Here is a 23,462-nt window from a genome sequence, read left to right as displayed (position 1 = left end):
AGTAGCCACCAGGCAGCTCAAGTGAGGGAAAGCTGGATGGGAGGAAGGAAGGGTGAGTTAAAAAAAAAAGCAAATCACCCTTCCCATCAGTGCTTAATGATTGTGGATATTAAGAGAAAGCATCTGTTTTTGTTCCCATGGCTGGGTTTCAGGGGTTGCGAAGACCCTGTTTTTGCCAAATCCTTCCATCCGAGGCAGAGTTTCATTGCCTTAAATGTAAATTACTTCATCATTTTGGCATAGTTTTGCTCATCTCTGCCCATCAAAAGCCGGTTTAATAACAAAAATGTTTGCTTATGCGATATAGATACAACATTTTATGAGGTTTGCATACTGCTTGTACTGCACTGGTTCTGTTGACCATTAATTATCAGTCAGTTAATTTACATTTTAATGTTGTTTGACTTAACTTTTTATGCAACTGTTTACTGTATTCAGGGTCAGTCATCCAAACCCGAAGCAGAATTTTTAAATATTTATCAGTGTGCAAGTAACATGTAGATTATATGACTGCATCCTGTTGATTTGATACTCTGTCACAACATCACAGAGGAGCATTTAACCTTTGAACTCTTGCTATCTCCAGATCACTCAGGAAGAAGGCGAGTTTATGGTCACCTTTCCTTATGGCTATCATGCCGGATTCAACCACGGCTTCAACTGCGCCGAGTCCACCAACTTTGCCACCCTGCGTTGGATTGACTACGGCAAGATGGCAACACAGGTGGGTCAATGCACAATAAACCATATGGAAACCCCAGTACCTCCTACCAACACACAGCACTATAGCGAAGATTAAACCTAGAGGTGTGTGGTCATCTACAACACATGCTACCCATATCCTCTTACACAACCATGCAATTCATTCTTTGAATACCAGTTCCACAGTCTAGTGCTTACACAAACTGTTTTAGGTCTGGAGCAAGAGGTCATTGGGGCGCAGTGTTTGTGTGTTAACCTGTGTCTTTCTAAGCTGTCTCACATCACCTGTTTCTCCCTCATCTGTGTTCTGCTTCATTTTGCTTTCATGTCTTTATCTCCTCTCCCGGAGGGCAAACGGATGTGAATAGTTTTTGGACCAGGCCTTTCACCTGTAAGGGGGACACACAAAAAACACACATGCGCGCACACACAGATGCAGACACACACACACACACACACACACACACACACACACACACACACACACACACACACACACACACACACACACACACACACACACACACACACACACACACACACACACACACACACACACACACACACACACACCTGTCTCTGCTTGGCCTCATGTCAGATTTATGAGGTTGTGAGTTCAACGTGCTGTTCTCAGGGTCACTGGAAGCCCCTCTCTATTTCCCACAGTCTTTGATGCATGTAAAGGAAAATGTCACCCAAAAACTATTTAGTCCATTGTTGACATAATCCCCAAAATGTTTTGCCTGTTAGCAATCAAGTTTTCAAGATATGGAAATTTCAAAATACAGAAATACTGCTGGTATGATGGTGTTTTTCATTTAACCCGCCCGCCCCCTGTCCCTCTCAGTTCTGAACACAATCCACTGGCCAGGGAGCTCCCCCTCAAGAGATCTATCTGAATCTCAGAGATTCATTGGTTGGTTTTGCCGCTTGCCCTCCATTTTGTGTCAGCACAATGACAGGCGGACCCTGAAAGTGCCAGAGCAATGGGAAATAAAGAAAGAACAGCTTGGGCACCTCTATCTTTCTGTCGTTCTCTCTTTCTGCCAAGCCCTATTCACTTCCTCTTGATGCCACAGGGAAAGATGGTCCTTTGAGCTGGAAATGTCACTCAAGCTCAAGAGGTTCTATTTGCTGACACGTCTGTCTGCTGACACCTACTAATTACGGCTGTGGTCTCCTTGTTTTCAGTTGTTTCCCTGCAGTCTCTTACATGCTGACCACACCGTTCGCGTCGCGTGTGCACCAACGAGCGTCTGCGTTGCCAAGCGCTATAATATAAGTCAGTTCTATTTGTGACGCTGAACACAGTGCATGTCCTGCCTCTCCCATCTCCTCATTGGTTTATTGAAGCAGATACAGATGTGCCATCTCCTCATTGGTTATACCCACGTGGGTGATTGAAAGATGAACAGAGGTCGGTCGGTTGTGGTAATACACCTTATTATGAAAGTTAGATGCCAATCAGCATATAAAGCCCAAAGAGGGAAAAGGCCTGGAAGGAGGAGAGATGACTAGAATTGATTCGGTTGACAGTTTTGTGTGGATTAATTGGTGGAGTAGAGGACCTTGTGCATTTCAGGTAAAATAACAACTCAATAGGACAAATTAGCTAGCAACTGCAAGCAAGCTAGCTAAATTGCCCATAAATGTTTAATGCTTTTCAACCTGTGAAATACTTTCAAGTATTTTTTACTTAAGTAGTTTTTTTGAGTATCTGTACTTTACAATTTATATTTTTGACACCTTTTACTTCACTACATTCCTAAAGAAAATGGTACTTTTTACTCCATACATTTTACCTGACACCCAAAATACACTTTGAATGCTTAGCAGAACAGGAAAATGGTCTAATTCCCACACTTATCAAGAGAACATCCCTGGTCATCGCTACTGCTTCTGATCTGACGGACTCACTAAATACAGTGGCAAGAAAAAGTATGTGAACTCTTTGGAATTACCTGTATTTCTGCATAAATTGGTTATAAAATTTGATCTGATCTTCATCTAAGTCACAACTAAGTCCACTCACAATGACTTCCGGCGCCGACTGAGATGGCCGCCTCGCTTCGCGTTCCTAGGAAACTATGCAGTTTTTTGTTTTTTTACGTGTTATTTCTTACATTAGTACCCCAGGTCATCTTAGGTTTCATTACATACAGTCGAGAAGAACTACTGAATATAAGATCAGCGTCAACTCACCATCAGTACGACCAAGAATATGTTTTCCGCGACGCGGATCCTGTGTTCTGCCTTACAAACAGGACAACGGAATGGATCGCATGCAGCGACCCAAGGAAACGACTCCGAAAAAGAGGGAAACGCGGCGGTGTTCTGGTCAGACTCCGAAAAAGGGCACATCGCGCACCACTTCCCAGTATTCTTCTTGCCAATGTCCAGTCTCTCGACAACAAGGTTGATGAAATCCGAGCAAGGGTGGCATTCCAGAGGGACATCAGAGACTGCAACGTTCTTTGCTTTACGGAGACATGGCTTACTGGGAAAACGCTATCCAGGGCGGTGCAGCCAACGGGTTTCTCCACGCATCGCGCCGACAGAAACAAACATCTCTCTGGTAAGAAAAGTGGCGGGGGCGTATGCCTCATGACTAACGGGACATGGTGTGATGAAGGAAACATACAGGAACTCAGATCCTTCTGTTCACCTGATTTAGAATTCCTCACAATCAAATGTAGACCGCATTATCTTCCAAGAGAATTCTCTTCGATTATAATCACAGCCGTATATATCCCCCCCCCAAGCAGACACATCGATGGCTCTGAACGAACTTTATTTAACTCTTTGCAAACTGGAAAACATTTATCCGGAGGCTGCATTCATTGTAGCTGGGGATTTTAACAAAGCCAATCTGAAAACAAGACTCCCTAAATTTTATCAGCATATCGATTGCGCAACCAGGGGTGGTAAAACCTTGGATCATTGTTACTCCAACTTCCGCGATGCATATAAGGCCCTGCCCCGCCCCCCTTTCGGGAAAGCTGACCACGACTCCATTTTGCTGATCCCTGCCTACAGGCAGAAATTAAAACAAGAGGCTCCCACGCTGAGGTCTGTCCAACGCTGGTCAGACCAAGCTGACTCTACACTCCAAGACTGCTTCCATCACGTGGACTGGGACATGTTTCGTATTGCGTCAGATGGGAATATTGACGAATACGCTGATTCGGTGTGCGAGTTCATTAGAACGTGCGTCGAAGATGTCGTTCCCATAGCAACGATAAAAACATCCCCTAACCAGAAACCGTGGATTGATGGCAGCATTCGCGTGAAACTGAAAGCGCGAACCACTGCTTTTAATCAGGGCAAGGTGTCTGGCAACTTGACTGAATACAAACAGTGCAGCTATTCCCTCCGTAAGGCTATCAAACAAGCTAAGCGTCAGTACAGAGACAAAGTGGAATCTCAATTCAATGGCTCAGACACAAGAGGCATGTGGCAGGGTCTACAGTCAATCACGGACTACAAGATGAAATCCAGCCCAGTCACGGACCAGGATGTCTTGCTCCCAGGCAGACTAAATAACTTTTTTGCCCGCTTTGAGGACAATACAGTGCCACTGACACGGCCTGCAACGGAAACATGCGGTCTCTCCTTCACTGCAGCCGAGGTGAGTAAGACATTTAAACGTGTTAACCCTCGCAAGGCTGCAGGCCCAGACGGCATCCCCAGCCGCGCCCTCAGAGCATGCGCAGACCAGCTGGCCGGTGTGTTTACGGACATATTCAATCAATCCCTATACCAGTCTGCTGTTCCCACATGCTTCAAGAGGGCCACCATTGTTCCTGTTCCCAAGAAAGCTAAGGTAACTGAGCTAAACGACTACTGCCCCGTAGCACTCACTTCCGTCATCATGAAGTGCTTTGAGAGACTAGTCAAGGACCATATCACCTCCACCCTACCTGACACCCTAGACCCACTCCAATTTGCTTACCGCCCAAATAGGTCCACAGACGATGCAATCTCAACCACACTGCACACTGCCCTAACCCACCTGGACAAGAGGAATACCTATGTGAGAATGCTGTTCATCGACTACAGCTCGGCATTCAACACCATAGTACCCTCCAAGCTCGTCATCAAGCTCGAGACCCTGGGTCTCGACCCCGCCCTGTGCAACTGGGTACTGGACTTCCTGACGGGCCGCCCCCAGGTGGTGAGGGTAGGCAACAACATCTCCTCCCCGCTGATCCTCAACACGGGGGCCCCACAAGGGTGCGTTCTGAGCCCTCTCCTGTACTCCCTGTTCACCCACGACTGCGTGGCCACGCACGCCTCCAACTCAATCATCAAGTTTGCGGACGACACAACAGTGGTAGGCTTGATTACCAACAACGACGAGACGGCCTACAGGGAGGAGGTGAGGGCCCTCGGAGTGTGGTGTCAGGAAAATAACCTCACACTCAACGTCAACAAAACTAAGGAGATGATTGTGGACTTCAGGAAACAGCAGAGGGAACTCCCCCCTATCCACATCGATGGAACAGTAGTGGAGAGGGTAGCTAGTTTTAAGTTCCTCGGCATACACATCACAGACAAACTGAATTGGTCCACTCACACTGACAGCGTCGTGAAGAAGGCGCAGCAGCGCCTATTCAACCTCAGGAGGCTGAAGAAGTTCGGCTTGTCACCAAAAGCACTCACAAACTTATACAGATGCACAATCGAGAGCATCCTGGCGGGCTGTATCACCGCCTGGTACGGCAACTGCTCCGCCCTCAACCGTAAGGCTCTCCAGAGGGTAGTGAGGACTGCACAACGCATCACCGGGGGCAAACTACCTGCCCTCCAGGACACCTACACCACCCGTTGTTACAGGAAGGCCATAAAGATCATCAAGGACATCAACCACCCGAACCACTGCCTGTTCACCCCGCTATCATCCAGAAGGCGAGGTCAGTACAGGTGCATCAAAGCTGGGACCGAGAGACTGAAAAACAGCTTCTATCTCAAGGCCATCAGACTGTTAAACAGCCACCACTAACACTGAGTGGCTGCTGCCAACACACTGTCATTGACACTGACCCAACTCCAGCCACTTTAATAATGGGAATTGATGGGAAATTATGTAAATATATCACTAGCCACTTTAAACAATGCTACCTTATATAATGTTACTTACCCTACATTATTAATCTCATATGCATATGTATATACTGTACTCTACATCATCGACTGCATCCTTATGTAACACATGTATCACTAGCCACTTTAACTATGCCACTTTGTTTACTTTGTCTACACACTCATCTCATATGTATATACTGTACTCGATACCATCTACTGTATGCTGCTCTGTACCATCACTCATTCATATATCCTTATGTACATGTTCCTTATCCCCTTACACTGTGTATAAGACAGTAGTTTTGGAATTGTTAGTTAGATTACTTGTTGGTTATCACTGCATTGTCGGAACTAGAAGCACAAGCATTTCGCTACACTCGCATTAACATCTGCTAACCATGTGTATGTGACAAATAAAATTTGATTTGATTTGAATAGACAAACACAGTCTGCTTAAACTAATAACACACAAACAATTATACGTTTTCATGTCTTTATTGAACACACCGTATAAACCTTCACAGTGCAGAGTGAGAAAAGTATGTGAACCCTTGGATTTAATATCTGGTTGACCCTCCTTTGGCAGCAATAACCTCAACCAAACATTTTCTGTCGTTGAGGATCAGACCTGCAGGAGGAATTTTGGACCATTCCTCTTTACAAAACTGTTTCAGTTCAGCAATTTTCTTAGGATGTCTGGTGTGAACCACTCTCCAAGTCATGCCACAGCATTTTAAATCGGGTTGAGGTCGGGACTCTGACTGGGCCACTCCAGAAGGCGTATTGTCTTCTGTTGAAGCCATTCTGTTGTTGATTTATTTCTGTGTTTTTGGGTCGTTGTTATGTTGCATCACCCAACTTCTGTTGAGCTTCAATTGGCGGACAGATAGCCTAACATTCTCCTGCAAAATGTCTTGATAAACTTGGGAATTCATCTTCCCCCGTCGATAATGGCAAGCTGTCCAGGCCCTGAGGCAGCTAAGTCGCTCCAAACCGTGATGCTCCCTTCCCCATACTTTACAGTTGGGATGAGGTTTTGATGTTGGTGTGCTGTGCCTTTTTTTCTCCACACACAGTGTTGTGTGTTCATTCCAAACAACTCTACTTTCGTTTCATCTGTCCACATAATATTTTGCCAGTAGCGCTGTGGAACATCCAGATGCTCTTTTGTGAACTTTAGATGTGCAGCAATGTTTTTTTTGGACAGCAGTGGCTTCATCCATGGTGTCCTCCCATGTTGGCATGCTCCAGAGATTTCTGTAATTCTTTAGCTGACACTAGGATTCTTCTTAACCTCATTGAGAATTCTGCTCTGTGCTCTTGCAGTCATCTTTGCAGGATGGCCACTCATAGGTAGAGTAGCAACAGTGCTGAACTTTCTCCATTTATAGACATTTTGTCTACATCAAGGCTTTTACAGATACTTTTGTAACCATTTCCAGCTTTATGCAAGTCAACGATTCTTAATCTGGTGTCTTCTGAGATCTTTTGTTCGAGGCATGGTTCACGTCAGGCAATGCTTCTTGTGAATAGCAAACTCATTGTGTGAGTTTTTTTTAAAGGGCAGGACAGCTCTAACCAACATCTCTAATCTTGTCTCAATGATTGTACTCCAGGTTAGCTGACTCCTGACTCCAATTACCTTTTGGAGAAGTCATTAGCCTTGGGGGTTCACATACTTTTTTCCAACCTACACTGTGAATGTTTAAATGATGTATTCAATATAGACAAGAAAAATACAATAATGTGTGTGTTATTAGTTTAAGCAGACTGTGTTTGTCTGTTGTTGTGACTTAGATGAAGATCAGATCTAATTTTATGACCACATTTTTTTCAGAAATCCAGATAATTCCAAAGGGTTCATCATTGTTTGCAAGAAATCCAGATAATTCCAAAGGGTTCATCATTGTTTTCTTGCCACTGTACATGCTGCATTTGTAAAGGATGTCAAAGTGTCAGAGAGCGCCCCTGGCTATCTGTAAAAAAGACAATTCGGTCTAGTTTGCTTAATATAAGGAATTTGAAAAGATTTATACTTGTACTTTTACTTTTGAAACATTGTACTACTACTACTACTACTACATTGTACTACTACTACTACATTGTACTACTACGTACTACATTGTACTACTACGTACTACATTGTACTACATTGTACTACGTACTACTACTACTACTACTACTACAGCCAGTGGTTGAAAAAGTACCCAATTGTCATACTTAAGTAAAAATACCTTAATAGAAAATTACTCAAGTAAAAGTGAAAGTCACCTATTAAAATTATACTTGAGTAAAAGTATTTCGCTGCTCTAGTAGTAGCACTAGTAGTACAATGCTGCTCTAGTAGTAGCACTAGTAGTACAATGCTGCTCTAGTAGTAGCACTAGTAGTACAATGCTGCTCTAGTAGTAGCACTAGTAGTACAATGCTGCTCTAGTAGTAGCACTAGTAGTACAATGCTGCTCTAGTAGTAGCACTAGTAGTACAATGCTGCTCTAGTAGTAGCACTAGTAGTACAATGCTGCTCTAGTAGTAGCACTAGTAGTACAATGCTGCTCTAGTAGTAGCACTAGTAGTACAATGCTGCTCTAGTAGTAGCACTAGTAGTACAATGCTGCTCTAGTAGTAGCACTAGTAGTACAATGCTGCTCTAGTAGTAGCACTAGTAGTACAATGCTGCTCTAGTAGTAGCACTAGTAGTATAATGCTGCTCTAGTAGTAGCACTAGTAGTACAATGCTGCTCTAGTAGTAGCACTAGTAGTACAATGCTGCTCTAGTAGTAGCACTAGTAGTATAATGCTGCTCTAGTAGTAGCACTAGTAGTACAATGCTGCTCTAGTAGTAGCACTAGTAGTACAATGCTGCTCTAGTAGTAGCACTAGTAGTACAATGCTGCTCTAGTAGTAGCACTAGTAGTACAATGCTGCTCTAGTAGTAGCACTAGTAGTACAATGCTGCTCTAGTAGTAGCACTAGTAGTACAATGCTGCTCTAGTAGTAGCACTAGTAGTACAATGCTGCTCTAGTAGTAGCACTAGTAGTACAATGCTGCTCTAGTAGTAGCACTAGTAGTACAATGCTGCTCTAGTAGTAGCACTAGTAGTACAATGCTGCTCTAGTAGTAGCACTAGTAGTACACAATGCTGCTCTAGTAGTAGCACTAGTAGTACAATGCTGCTCTAGTAGTAGCACTAGTAGTACAATGCTGCTCTAGTAGTAGCACTAGTAGTACAATGCTGCTCTAGTAGTAGCACTAGTAGTACAATGCTGCTCTAGTAGTAGCACTAGTAGTACAATGCTGCTCTAGTAGTAGCACTAGTAGTACAATGCTGCTCTAGTAGTAGCACTAGTAGTACAATGCTGCTCTAGTAGTAGCACTAGTAGTACAATGCTGCTCTAGTAGTAGCACTAGTAGTACAATGCTGCTCTAGTAGTAGCACTAGTAGTACAATGCTGCTCTAGTAGTAGCACTAGTAGTACAATGCTGCTCTAGTAGTAGCACTAGTAGTACAATGCTGCTCTAGTAGTAGCACTAGTAGTACAATGCTGCTCTAGTAGTAGTAGTACATTGCTGCTCTAGTAGTAGTAGTATAATGCTGCTCTAGTAGTAGCACTAGTAGTACAATGCTGCTCTAGTAGTAGTAGTACATTGCTGCTCTAGTAGTAGTAGTATAATGCTGCTCTAGTAGTAGCACTAGTAGTACAATGCTGCTCTAGTAGTAGCACTAGTAGTACAATGCTGCTCTAGTAGTAGTAGTACATTGCTGCTCTAGTAGTAGTAGTATAATGCTGCTCTAGTAGTAGCACTAGTAGTACAATGCTGCTCTAGTAGTAGTAGTACATTGCTGCTCTAGTAGTAGTAGTATAATGCTGCTCTAGTAGTAGCACTAGTAGTACAATGCTGCTCTAGTAGTAGCACTAGTAGTACAATGCTGCTCTAGTAGTAGTAGTACATTGCTGCTCTAGTAGTAGTAGTACAATGCTGCTCTAGTAGTAGCACTAGTAGTACAATGCTGCTCTAGTAGTAGCACTAGTAGTGTACAATGCTGCTCTAGTAGTAGCACTAGTAGTACAATGCTGCTCTAGTAGTAGCACTAGTAGTACAATGCTGCTCTAGTAGTAGCACTAGTAGTACAATGCTGCTCTAGTAGTAGCACTAGTAGTATAATGCTGCTCTAGTAGTAGCACTAGTAGTATAATGCTGCTCTAGTAGTAGCAGTGTAGTAGTATAATGCTGCTCTAGTAGTAGCAGTGTAGTAGTACAATGCTGCTCTAGTAGTAGTAGTACAATGCTGCTCTAGTAGTAGCAGTACAATGCTGCTCTAGTAGTAGCACTAGTAGTACAATGCTGCTCTAGTAGTAGCACTAGTAGTACAATGCTGCTCTAGTAGTAGCAGTGGTAGTACAACAATGCTATGAAGTGTAATGTGCTTTCATCATATCTGAACATTGTTCCACTCTTACCTCCCTGTCTAGCACACAGGAATATGTCATCTAGATAGGTCATTGTTTCTCAACTCCACTCCTTGAGTGAACACATTTTTATTGTAGTCTTGGACAAGCACATCTGATTCAACTTGTCAACTTATCATCACGCCCTTGATGAGTTGAATTGTATATGTTTGTCCGGGGCTGCAACAAAAATGTGTGTTATTGGAGGAACTCGAAGACCGGAGTTGAGAAACACTGATCTAGGCTATACTTTAGGTGAGAAAGTACATTACAGTTCACAGTTCAGTATGGGCCAAAACATTGGGTGTTGTGAGAGAATTTTCATCACACTGAATAGAAGATTCCATTCCATCTGGCTGTTGGTGACTCAGAACTGGACACACACACCACACAGCCGCAGACCCAATTCTCTGCCCTTTCATCTATCAAAGTGAATTGCAGATGATTAACTCGCCGAGTAGTGATATTTGTTTGTGTACGCTTGTTTGTTTGGGTTAGAGCTGATGGGCTTTGATGAGGATTTCTGAAGATGATGAAGGCTACGGTATTATTAGTGTGTGTGTGTGTGTGTGTGTGTGTGTGTGTGTGTGTGTGTGTGTGTGTGTGTGTGTGTGTGTGTGTGTGTGTGTGTGTGTGTGTGTGTGTGTGTGTGTGTGTGTGTGTGTGTGTGTGTGCATTTCACGAGTGTGTGGGCGCTACAGGCAATTTTCCCTCATGCACAGCTCCCCCCGGGATTGCCTCGCAGAATAAATATCAGCCCATGCAGAGAAGCACGAGATTGAACGTTCTAGAGATTTCCCCTTTAGTTAACACTATCAACGTTTCCCTTTACTGTGGGCCTTATGATCGAATCAACGCAATTAGCCGCTTTCAATGCAACCTACCGAAACAAAATGAACTATGCAAGAGTTTTTTTTTAGGCAGAACGCATCGGAGTAGGATTCTATTGCGTTGACAGGCACCACTCAGGCCTGTACTCTACACAGACCGGTGAGCCTTAACCAATCAGAGCTTCGGTAGGCCAATTAAAACAATAATGCCTGAGGGGGTATGATGTATGGCCAATATGCTAAGGGATGTTTTTACGCAAGGCAGAGTGCCTGGATACAGCCCTTAGCTGTGGTATATTGGCCAGATACCACAGTCCCCCCGAGGTGCCTTATTGCGATTATAAACAGGTTACCAACGTAATTAGAGCAGTAAAAAATAAATGTTTTTTTTCATACCCGTGGTATACGGTCTGATATACCATGGCTGTCAGCCAATAAGCATTCAGGGTTCAAACCACCCAGTTTATAATCACTAATAAACCATTGCTATATATGGATCTGTGCCATTCACTTTAAACTGGACTGTGTTTACAGCATGAGTGGTCGTGAGTAGATGCGCTTGTTTTTGAGATCAAAGCGAGAGCTGCATGTAGCGACGTGTGTACATTTGTTCATATCCTTTGATAGTTAGTGAATTATTAGCCCAGTTATAGATCATTAATAGTCAGCAATAGGGGAGTGATTGCTTCCTACAAGAGCACAACATGTGTGCATTTCTAGACAACTTTTAAAAGCCAGTCGGGTGAAGAGTTTTGTTTTTGCACATGACTGCTTCCTAATGCCATATGCATGGACATGTTAGCATTCGTTAAGGAGTGAATGCAGATGACTGCTTCCTTATGCCATATGCATGGACATGTTAGCATTCGTTAAGGAGTGAATGCAGATGACTGCTTCCTTATGCCATATGCATGGACATGTTAGCATTCGTTAAGGAGTGAATGCAGATGACTGCTTCCTTATGCCATATGCATGGACATGTTAGCATTCGTTAAGGAGTGAATGCAGATGACTGCTTCCTTATGCCATATGCATGGACATGTTAGCATTCGTTAAGGAGTGAATGCAGATGACTGCTTCCTAATGCCATATGCATGGGCATGTTATCATTCGTTAAGGAGCTGTCCTTAGTAGTTGTTTCTCTGGGAGTGTCTGTGAGCCTCCAAATGGCAGAAACGCTTTCTAGCCTAGCTGTAATTTGGGGTGGCACGTAGCCTAGTGGTTAGAGCGTTGGGCCAGTATCCCAAAGGTTTCCAGATCGAATCCCGAGCTGACAAGGTTCTGCCCCTGTTCCTAGGCCGTCGTTGTAAATAAGAATTTGTTCTTAACTGACTTGCCTAGTTAAATAAAACGTGGAAATATATACGAATATTGAACTGAATGGACACACTCCCATTGCTGCAGACAAGAAGACAGGCAGTACAGCACACTACAGCAGACAAGAGGACAGGCAGTACAGCACACTACAGCAGACAAGAGGACAGGCAGTACAGCACACTACTGCAGACCAGAGGACAGGCAGTACAGCACACTACTGCAGACCAGAGGACAGGCAGTACAGCACACTACAGCAGACCAGAGGATAGGCAGTATAGCACACTACAGCAGACCAGAGGACAGGCAGTACAGCACACTACAGCAGACCAGAGGACAGGCAGTACAGCACACTACAGCAGACCAGAGGACAGGCAGTACAGCACACTACTGCAGACCAGAAGACAGGCAGTACAGCACACTACTGCAGACCAGAGGACAGGCAGTACAGCACACTACTGCAGACCAGAGGACAGGCAGTACAGCACACTACTGCAGACCAGAGGACAGGCAGTACAGCACACTACAGCAGACCAGAGGACAGGCAGTACAGCACACTACAGCAGACCAGAGGACAGGCAGTACAGCACACTACAGCAGACCAGAGGACAGGCAGTACAGCACACTACAGCAGACTCATTAAAGGGTGTAAAGTGGATTTTCCCACAGTTTCTCTAGTCTCTCACACGTCTCACACATAGGTTGTAGAATCACATTGCAATGTTTTAAAAGACGAATGCTTTATCACGCACAGCCATCAAAGGGTAACGGAGAGTCTAGACCTATTTAGTGAAGGATGACGGTCGGAGCCTGTGAGGTCGCATGGCGGTATTTTTAGAGCTCCCCTAACGTGGAGTATTTTTCTAATAGGGGGTGACCTCGCCTAAGGTCTTTTTGTTTTCCTACAATCATTTAACTTCATTAGGATATGAAGCTATAGGGCTCATTGGTTAGAAGACCTTGGGGGGGTGTCACGTGTTGGTTTTGGAGGCATTAAAAAAAAAAAAAAAAAAAAAATACATTTCCATTTGATAATGAAGTCATCTAAGCATAGTACCCCACCTCACACCCTCTCTCGGGAATGGCAAATTTATCAATTTCCCTTAATAGTTTTATGGGACAGAAATGGACTTTACTTTCTTTTGGTTCCTACTTCCTCTGGTGCGCTGCTACTACCCCCCCCCCCCCCCAACGTCCCCTCTTCCCAGACGACATTGCAAAGAGAAACATTTATCGCCCGGTCGTTTGTGTTTTGCTGTCTCTCACCTCTTCCCTTGTTCCAGTTAATGTTTTTACGTATGTCCCCAATCAGACCCTGGTAGCCAGATGACTCTTTCATCTGCCCGGTTTCTTCCTCACTTAATTCTGTCCCTCAAGTGCTGCCTAGATGAGATGTAGTGTGTGGATATTGGTTTGCGGTGGGAAGGGCTTTCTCTTGTTGTTGATGTTATTACTAAAATCCCCCCTCCCTCTAGTACTTCACCTCTGTTTCTCTCTTGCTTTCGATCTGTCTCCTCCACTTGTTCTGCCTGGCTCCGTCTGAGGCGCAGCGTGCCTGAAGAATGTTCCCAGTAATTGAACATAAGGCCTCTCAGCACAGCTCAGGAAATAAGTCAAAAATGTAATACAGAAATGTAATACACACCAACCGGGGCAAAGAAAGAAAATTAGTTTTTATTTTCATCTTCTCTTGCTCTCTTTCCATTTCCCCTATTTTCTCTCTCTCTCTCCCCCCTAGTGTACGTGTATCTAGTCAAACTGCCCCCACCCCAGTGTACTGTGATATACTCACACTGCTTTCTCCCCTCCTCAGTGTACTGTGATATACTCACACTGCTCTCTCCCCTCCTCAGTGTACTGTGATATACTCACACTGCTCTCTCCCCTCCTCAGTGTACTGTGATATACTCACACTGCTCTCTCTCCTCCTCAGTGTACTGTGATATACTCACACTGCTCTCTCTCTCTCCCCCCAGTGTACTGTGATATACTCACACTGCTCTCTCCCCTCCTCAGTGTACTGTGATATACTCACACTGCTCTCTCCCCTCCTCAGTGTACTGTGATATACTCACACTGCTCTCTCCCCTCCTCAGTGTACTGTGATATACTCACACTGCTCTCTCTCTCTCCCCCCAGTGTACTGTGATATACTCACACTGCTCTCTCTCTCTCCCCAGTGTACTGTGATATACTCACACTGCTCTCTCCCCTCCTCAGTGTACTGTGATATACTCACACTGCTCTCTCCCCTCCTCAGTGTACTGTGATATACTCACACTGCTCTCTCCCCTCCTCAGTGTACTGTGATATACTCACACTGCTCTCTCTCTCTCTCCCCCCAGTGTACTGTGATATACTCACACTGCTCTCTCCCCTCCTCAGTGTACTGTGATATACTCACACTGCTCTCTCCCCTCCTCAGTGTACTGTGATATACTCACACTGCTCTCTCTCCTCCTCAGTGTACTGTGATATACTCACACTGCTCTCTCTCTCTCCCCCCAGTGTACTGTGATATACTCACACTGCTCTCTCCCCTCCTCAGTGTACTGTGATATACTCACACTGCTCTCTCTCTCTCCCCCCAGTGTACTGTGATATACTCACACTGCTCTCTCCCCTCCTCAGTGTACTGTGATATACTCACACTGCTCTCTCTCTCTCTCCCCCCAGTGTACTGTGATATACTCACACTGCTCTCTCCCCTCCTCAGTGTACTGTGATATACTCACACTGCTCTCTCCCCTCCTCAGTGTACTGTGATATACTCACACTGCTCTCTCCCCTCCTCAGTGTACTGTGATATACTCACACTGCTCTCTCTCTCTCTCCCCCCAGTGTACTGTGATATACTCACACTGCTCTCTCCCCTCCTCAGTGTACTGTGATATACTCACACTGCTCTCTCCCCTCCTCAGTGTACTGTGATATACTCACACTGCTCTCTCCTTTCCTCAGTGTACTGTGATATACTCACACTGCTCTCTCTCCCCCCAGTGTACTGTGATATACTCACACTGCTCTCTCCCCTCCTCAGTGTACTGTGATATACTCACACTGCTCTCTCCCCTCCTCAGTGTACTGTGATATACTCACACTGCTCTCTCTCTCTCCCCCCAGTGTACTGTGATATACTCACACTGCTCTCTCCCCTCCTCAGTGTACTGTGATATACTCACACTGCTCTCTCTCTCCACCCAGTGTACTGTGATATACTCACACTGCTCTCTCCCCTCCCCAGTGTACTGTGATATACTCACACTGCTCTCTCCCCTCCTCAGTGTACTGTGATATACTCACACTGCTCTCTCCCCAGTGTACTGTGATATACTCACACTGCTCTCTCCCCAGTGTACTGTGATATACTCACACTGCTCTCTCCCCTCCCCAGTGTACTGTGATATACTCACACTGTTCTCTCCCCTCCCCAGTGTACTGTGATATACTCACACTGCTCTCTCCCCTCCCCAGTGTACTGTGATATACTCACACTGCTCTCTCCCCTCCTCAGTGTACTGTGATATACTCACACTGTTCTCTCCCCTCCTCCGTGTACTGTGATATACTCACACTGCTCTCTCCCCTCCTCAGTGTACTGTGATATACTCACACTGCTCTCTCCCCTCCTCAGTGTACTGTGATATACTCACACTGCTCTCTCTCTCTCCCCCCAGTGTACTGTGATATACTCACACTGCTCTCTCCCCTCCTCAGTGTACTGTGATATACTCACACTGCTCTCTCTCTCCACCCAGTGTACTGTGATATACTCACACTGCTCTCTCCCCTCCCCAGTGTACTGTGATATACTCACACTGCTCTCTCCCCTCCTCAGTGTACTGTGATATACTCACACTGCTCTCTCCCCAGTGTACTGTGATATACTCACACTGCTCTCTCCCCCCAGTGTACTGTGATATACTCACACTGCTCTCTCCCCTCCCCAGTGTACTGTGATATACTCACACTGCTCTCTCCCCTCCTCCGTGTACTGTGATATACTCACACTGTTCTCTCCCCTCCTCCGTGTACGGTGATATACTCACACTGCTCTCTCCCCTCCTCAGTGTACTCTGATAAACTCACACTGCTCTCTCCCCTCCTCAGTGTACTGTGATATACTCACACTGCTCTCTCCCCTCCCCAGTGTACTGTGATATACTCACACTGTTCTCTCCCCTCCTCCGTGTACTGTGATATACTCACACTGCTCTCTCCCCTCCTCAGTGTACTGTGATATACTCACACTGCTCTCTCCCCTCCCCAGTGTACTGTGATATACTCACACTGCTCTCTCCCCTCCTCCGTGTACTGTGAAATACTCACACTGCTCTCTCTCTCTCCCCCCAGTGTACTGTGATATACTCACACTGCTCTCTCTCTCTCTCCCCTCCTCAGTGTACTGTGATATACTCAATGTTCTCTCCCCTCCTCCGTGTACTGTGATATACTCACACTGCTCTCTCTCTCTCCCCCCAGTGTACTGTGATATACTCACACTGCTCTCTTTCTCTCTCCCCTCCCCAGTGTACTGTGATATACTCACACTGCTCTCTCCCCTCCTCCGTGTACTGTGATATACTCACACTGCTCTCTCTCTCCCCTCCCCAGTGTACTGTGATATACTCACACTGCTCTCTCCCCTCCTCAGTGTACTGTGATATACTCACACTGCTCTCTCTCTCTCCCCCAGTGTACTGTGATATACTCACACTGCTCTCTCTCTCCCCCCAGTGTACTGTGATATACTCACACTGCTCTCTCCCCTCCCCAGTGTACTGTGATATACTCACACTACTCTCTCTCTCTCCCCCCAGTGTACTGTGATATACTCACACTGCTCTCTCCCCTCCCCAGTGTACTGTGATATACTCACACTGCTCTCTCTCCCCCCAGTGTACTGTGATATACTCACACTGCTCTCTCCCCTCCTCAGTGTACTGTGATATACTCACACTGCTCTCTCCCCCCAGTGTACTGTGATATACTCACACTGCTCTCTCCCCTCCTCAGTGTACTGTGATATACTCACACTGCTCTCTCCCCTCCCCAGTGTACTGTGATATACTCACACTGCTCTCTCTCTCTCCCCCCAGTGTACTGTGATATACTCACACTGCTCTCTCCCCTCCCCAGTGTACTGTGATATACTCACACTGCTCTCTCTCCCCCCAGTGTACTGTGATATACTCACACTGCTCTCTCCCCTCCTCAGTGTACTGTGATATACTCACACTGCTCTCTCCCCCCAGTGTACTGTGATATACTCACACTGCTCTCTCCCCCAGTGTACTGTGATATACTCACACTGCTCTCTCCCCTCCCCAGTGTACTGTGATATACTCACACTGCTCTCTCCCCTCCTCAGTGTACTGTGATATACTCACACTGCTCTCTCCCCTCCTTAGTGTACTGTGATATACTCACACTGCTCTCTCTCTCTCCCCAGTGTACTGGGATATACTCACACTGCTCTCTCCCCTCCTCAGTGTACTGTGATATACTCACACTGCTCTCTCCCCGCCTCAGTGTACTGTGATATACTCACACTGCTCTCTCCCCTCCCCGGTGTACTGTGATATACTCACACTGCTCTCTCCCCAGTGTACTGTGATATACTCACACTGCTCTCTCCCCAGTGTACTGTGATATACTCACACTGCTCTCTCCCCTCCTCAGTGTACTGTGATATACTCACACTGCTCTCTCTCTCCCCCAGTGTACTGTGATATACTCACACTGCTCTCTCTCCTCCTCAGTGTACTGTGATATACTCACACTGCTCTCTCTCTCCCCCAGTGTACTGTGATATACTCACACTGCTCTCTCTCCCCCCAGTGTACTGTGATATACTCACACTGCTCTCTCCCCCCAGTGTACTGTGATATACTCACACTGCTCTCTCCCCCCAGTGTACTGTGATATACTCACACTGCTCTCTCCCCAGTGTACTGTGATATACTCACACTGCTCTCTCCCCTCCTCAGTGTACTGGGATATACTCACACTGCTCTCTCTCTCTCCCCCCAGTGTACTGTGATATACTCACACTGCTCTCTCCCCAGTGTACTGTGATATACTCACACTGCTCTCTCCCCAGTGTACTGTGATATACTCACACTGCTCCCTCCCCAGTGTACTGTGATATACTCACACTGCTCCCTCCTCAGTGTACTGTGATATACTCACACTGCTCTCTCCCCTCCCCAGTGTACTGTGATATACTCACACTGCTCTCTCCCCAGTGTACTGTGATATACTCACACTGCTCTCTCTCTCTCTCTCTCTCTCTCTCTCTCTCTCTCTCTCTCCCCAGTGTACTGTGATATACTCACACTGCTCTCTCTCTCTCTCTCCCCCCAGTGTACTGTGATATACTCACACTGCTCTCTCCCCCCAGTGTACTGTGATATACTCACACTGCTCTCTCTCTCTCTCTCTCCCCCCAGTGTACTGTGATATACTCACACTGCTCTCTCCCCCCAGTGTACTGTGATATACTCACACTGCTCTCTCTCTCTCTCTCCCCCCAGTGCCAATAGATATGGGAGTTTATCAAAATTGGGTTTGTTTTTGAATTCTTTGGGTCTGTGTAATCTGAGGGAAATATGTGTCTCTAATATGGTCACACATTTGGCAGGAGGTTAGAAAGTGCAGCTCTTTCCACCTAATTTTTTGGGCATTGAGCACATAGCCTGTCTTCTCTTGAGGGCAAGGTCTGCCTTCGACTGCCTTTCTCAATAGCAAGGCTATGCTCACTGAGTCTGTACATAGTCAAAGCTTTCCTTCATTTTGGGTCAGTCACAGTGGTCAGGTATTCTGCTACGGTGTACTCTCTGTGTAGGGTCAAATAGCATTCTAGTTTCCTCTGTTTTTTTGTATTTTTTTTCTGATGTGTCAAGTAATGATTATTTAGTTTTCTCATGATTTGGTTGGGTCTAATTGTGTTGCTGTGCTGGGGCTCTGTTGGGTCTAATTGTGTTGCTGTGCTGGGGCTCTGTTGCTGTGCTGGGGCTCTGTTGGGTCTAATTGTGTTGCTGTGCTGGGGCTCTGTTGGGTCTAATTGTGTTGCTGTGCTGGGGCTCTGTTGGGTCTAATTGTGTTGCTGTGCTGGAGCTCTGTTGGGTCTAATTGTGTTGCTGTGCTGGGGCTCTGTTGGGTCTAATTGTGTTGCTGTGCTGGGGCTCTGTTGGGTCTAATTGTGTTGCTGTGCTGGGGCTCTGTTGGGTCTAATTGTGTTGCTGTGCTGGGGCTCTGTTGGGTCTGTTTGTGTTTGTGAACAGAGCCCCAGGACCTGATATATGTGTGTGTACTCACAATGCCCTCTATCTCTCCTCTCGGTCAGTGTACATGTCGTAAGGACATGGTGAAGATCTCCATGGACGTGTTTGTCCGCTGCCTGCAGCCGGAGCGCTACGTCCAGTGGAAACAGGGCAAGGACGGCATGGTGCTGGACCACCAGCGACCCACCACCCTGACCAGCCCTGAGCTGGAGCACTGGAGGGCCAACCGGGTCACCTACCGCCAGAAACTGCTTCAGAGGTCAGGGGGAGAAAGGGACATGACCGTACAATTGCTTTACAATTGAATTTCATCGACCCGTCAAGGTCAAGATGAAAGGCATCATTGTCCAAGAGTATAATTGTATATGTCCTCCTTGTATATGTCCTCCTTGTATATGTCCTCCTTGTATATGTCCTCCTTGTATATGTCCTCCCCACACTACCTGATACATGTATACCTACATGCTTACCACATACACTACCAAGATATACATATATACTGAGTGTACAAAACATTAGGAACAGCTGCTCTTTCTATGACACAGACTGACCAGGTGAATCCAGGTGAAATCTATGATCCCTTATTGATGTCACTTGTTAAATCCACTGCAATCAGTGTAGATGAAGGGGAGGAGACGGGTTAAAGGATTTTTAAGCCTTGAGACAATTGAGACATGGATTGTGTGTGTATGTATAATGTTGTTGTGTAACAGTGTCGGCCATGCTTCTGGTTGTGTTCCAATTGGTGTAGCTAGTCACACTGCCCCCTCTCTCTCCCCTCTCAATCAATCAAATGTATTTATAAAGCCCTTCTTCAGCTGACATCTCAAAGTGCTGTACAGAAACCCAGCCTAAAACCCCAAACAGCAATGCAGGTGTAGAAGCACGGTGGCTAGGAAAAACTTCAGAGAAAGGCCAAAACCTAGGAAGAAACCCAGAGAGGAACCAGGCTCTGGCTCTCTCCCCTTTCACTCTCCCCAGTGTCTCTCACTTTCAGGTCTCTCACTCTTTGGTCCTACATTTCTATCTATCCCATCTTTTTCTCTTTCTTTGTCTCTTTTAAAAGCATGAATGTTTTACAGGGGAAACTTGAACAGTAATATACAGGTAAAAGAGCGAGGTACTGAGTTAAGTGTTAATTCAAGTGAAGTACTGTAAATGTCATTCCCTCATGTCCCCGTTTTCCCCATCCCTCCGTCCCCAGAGCTTTACAGAAGAAGGAGCAGCTGCGGCGGCTGAAACTGGAGGAGGTCAAGGTTCTGGCGGAGGAAGGCATCGAGATGGATGCCGCCGAGTACCAGCGTCAGGTGGAGGAGCGAGAGGCCCAGCGGCGTCAGGAGAGGGAGGAGAGGATGGCCCGGGAGGCGTTTCAGACCCTGGAGGCCATGGAGAGAGAGGACCAGGAGAGGGAAGAACGGGAGAGGCAGGAAGCCGTTGCCGCCAAGGCCACAAGAGGTCGGTGTAGGGCTCAGTAGGGATTAGTTTTGCATTGTCCTCGCTACTGTTTGGTTTAGGAATGAGGCAGGAGAAGAGGCAGGAGAAGAGGCAGGAGAAGAGGCAGGAGAAGAGGCTGAGAACGTGAGCGTCAGGAGGAGGCCGTTAGGGTGAAGAGCAGGAGGCCGTTAGGGTGAAGAGCAGGAGGCCGTTAGGGTGAAGAGCAGGAGGCCGTTAGGGTGAAGAGCAGGAGGCCGTTAGGGTGAAGAGCAGGAGGCCGTTAGGGTGAAGAGCAGGAGGCCGTTAGGGTGAAGAGCAGGAGGCCGTTAGGGTGAAGAGCAGGAGGCCGTTAGGGTGAAGAGCAGGAGGCCGTTAGGGTGAAGAGCAGGAGGCCGTTAGGGTGAAGAGCAGGAGGCCGTTAGGGTGAAGAGCAGGAGGTCAGACTGAGGGGGGGGGTTCACAAGGCACCAGTTGGCTGCGTCGTTGGATGAAAATCCATTTTAATGTTGGTTAATTAAGGAGTTTCATTGATATCCCAGTTTCAATCTTCCAAAGTGAGTTAGATGTGAGCTACATGATATCGCAAGGTACCAGATCAAATGGGTATCAGAAGAAATGGCTATTAGAACCAACAAGTGGTACAGAGATATTATGACACCGATTATTATAATTATTTTTGTACCTTTTTTGAATTGGGAGGTTCCACATTTCCCTTTTATTTCTCTCACCCAGTACACGACCCCCAGGCAGACCCACAGCACTTGACGGTGAATGGAGAGAAGAAAAAGAAGAAGAAGAAGAAGAAGAAGAAGCAACAACAACCTACCCTGCCGCTGGCCCCTATAAATTCCTTCCAAGCAGCGTTTGAGAAATTTGCCACATTCAACATGCCCCAGACACCAAAGGAGCCCCAAGGCAGCAATGACACGGAAATACTAGCAGAGGGCAGGCTTGATGTGAAAGGCATGCAGCAGGTGAGCAGTGCTGGAACAAGGTGTAGGATGAAGTTGCCTCTAGACCAGGGCTTTCCAACCCTGTTCCTGGAGAGCTACCCTCCTGTAGGTTTCTCTCCAACCCTGTTCCTGGAGAGCTACCTTCCTGTAGGTTCTCTCTCCAACCCTGTTCCTGGAGAGCTACCCTCCTGTAGGTTCTCTCTCCAACCCTGTTCCTGGAGAGCTACCCTCCTGTAGGTTTCTCTCCAACCCTGTTCCTGGAGAGCTACCTTCCTGTAGGTTCTCTCTCCAACCCTGTTCCTGGAGAGCTACCCTCCTGTAGGTTCTCTCTCCAACCCTGTTCCTGGAGAGCTACCCTCCTGTAGTAGGTTCTCTCTCCAACCCTGTTCCTGGAGAGCTACCCTCCTGTAGGTTTCTCTCCAACCCTGTTCCTGGAGAGCTACCTTCCTGTAGGTTCTCTCTCCAACCCTGTTCCTGGAGAGCTACCCTCCTGTAGGTTCTCTCTCCAACCCTGTTCCTGGAGAGCTACCCTCCTGTAGGTTTCTCTCCAACCCTGTTCCTGGAGAGCTACCCTCCTGTAGGCTCTCTCTCCAACCCTAATCTAGCACACCCGATTCTAATAATTAGCTGGTTGATGAGCTGAACCTGGTTGATGGAGTGAGAACCTACTGGATGGTAAGCTCTCTAGGAACAGGGTTGGAGAGAGAACCTACTGGATGGTAGCTCTCCAGGAACAGGGTTGGAGTGAGAACCTACAGGAGGGTAGCTCTCAAGGAACAGGGTTGGAGAGAGAACCAGGTTTTGTCACAACCCAGCTCGTGGGAAGTGACAAAGAGCTCTTATAGGACCAGGACACAAATAATAATATAATAATAATCAATAATTTTGCTCTTTATTTAACCATTTTACATATAAAACTTTTTGTTCATCGGAAATTGTGAATTCCTCACCACAGGTTAATGAGAAGGGTGTGCTTGAAAGGATGCACATAACTCTGCAATGTTGTATTGGCGAGAGTCTCAGTCTTAAATCATTTTCCACACACAGTCTGTGCCTGTATTTAGTTTATGCTAGTGAGGGCAGAGAATCCACTCTCACGTAGGTACGTGGTTTTAAAGGGCATCAGTGTCTTAACAGCGTGCTTTGCCAAGGCAGGATACTCTGAGTGCAGCCCAATCCAGAAATCTGGCAGTGGCTTCTGATTAAAGCAGATTTTCACAGAACCGCTTGTTGCTATTTCGATGAGGCTCTCTTGTTCAGATATTGTTAAGTGGACTGGAGGCAGGGCATGAAAGAGATAACGAATCCAGTTGTTTGTGCCATCCGTTTTGGGAAAGTACCTGTGTAATTGCACACCCATCTCACTCAGGTGCTTCGCTATATCACATTTGACATGGTATGTAAGC

At 46.3% G+C, this 23,462-nt stretch overlaps 1 protein-coding gene across 4 annotated transcripts in view; it reads left to right on the top strand.

The window, feature by feature from the left end:
- The window catches only part of LOC123997156 (lysine-specific demethylase 4B-like), a 90,793-nt gene that overhangs the window by 34,000 nt on the left and 33,331 nt on the right, over positions 1-23,462 (top strand). For all 4 annotated transcript variants that reach the window (XM_046301268.1, XM_046301275.1, XM_046301281.1 and 1 more), the window contains exons 8-11: positions 587-724; positions 19,732-19,928; positions 20,874-21,124; positions 21,836-22,077. In XM_046301268.1, coding sequence (XP_046157224.1) covers positions 587-724; positions 19,732-19,928; positions 20,874-21,124; positions 21,836-22,077 — 828 coding nt within the window. The remainder of the gene's footprint in view (positions 1-586; positions 725-19,731; positions 19,929-20,873; positions 21,125-21,835; positions 22,078-23,462) is intronic.

This window comes from Oncorhynchus gorbuscha, linkage group LG02 (assembly GCF_021184085.1).
Source record: "Oncorhynchus gorbuscha isolate QuinsamMale2020 ecotype Even-year linkage group LG02, OgorEven_v1.0, whole genome shotgun sequence".
NCBI lineage: Eukaryota > Metazoa > Chordata > Actinopteri > Salmoniformes > Salmonidae > Oncorhynchus > Oncorhynchus gorbuscha.
The sequence above is the reverse complement of the archived record's forward strand: the minus strand, read 5'-3'. Positions and strand labels throughout refer to the sequence as shown.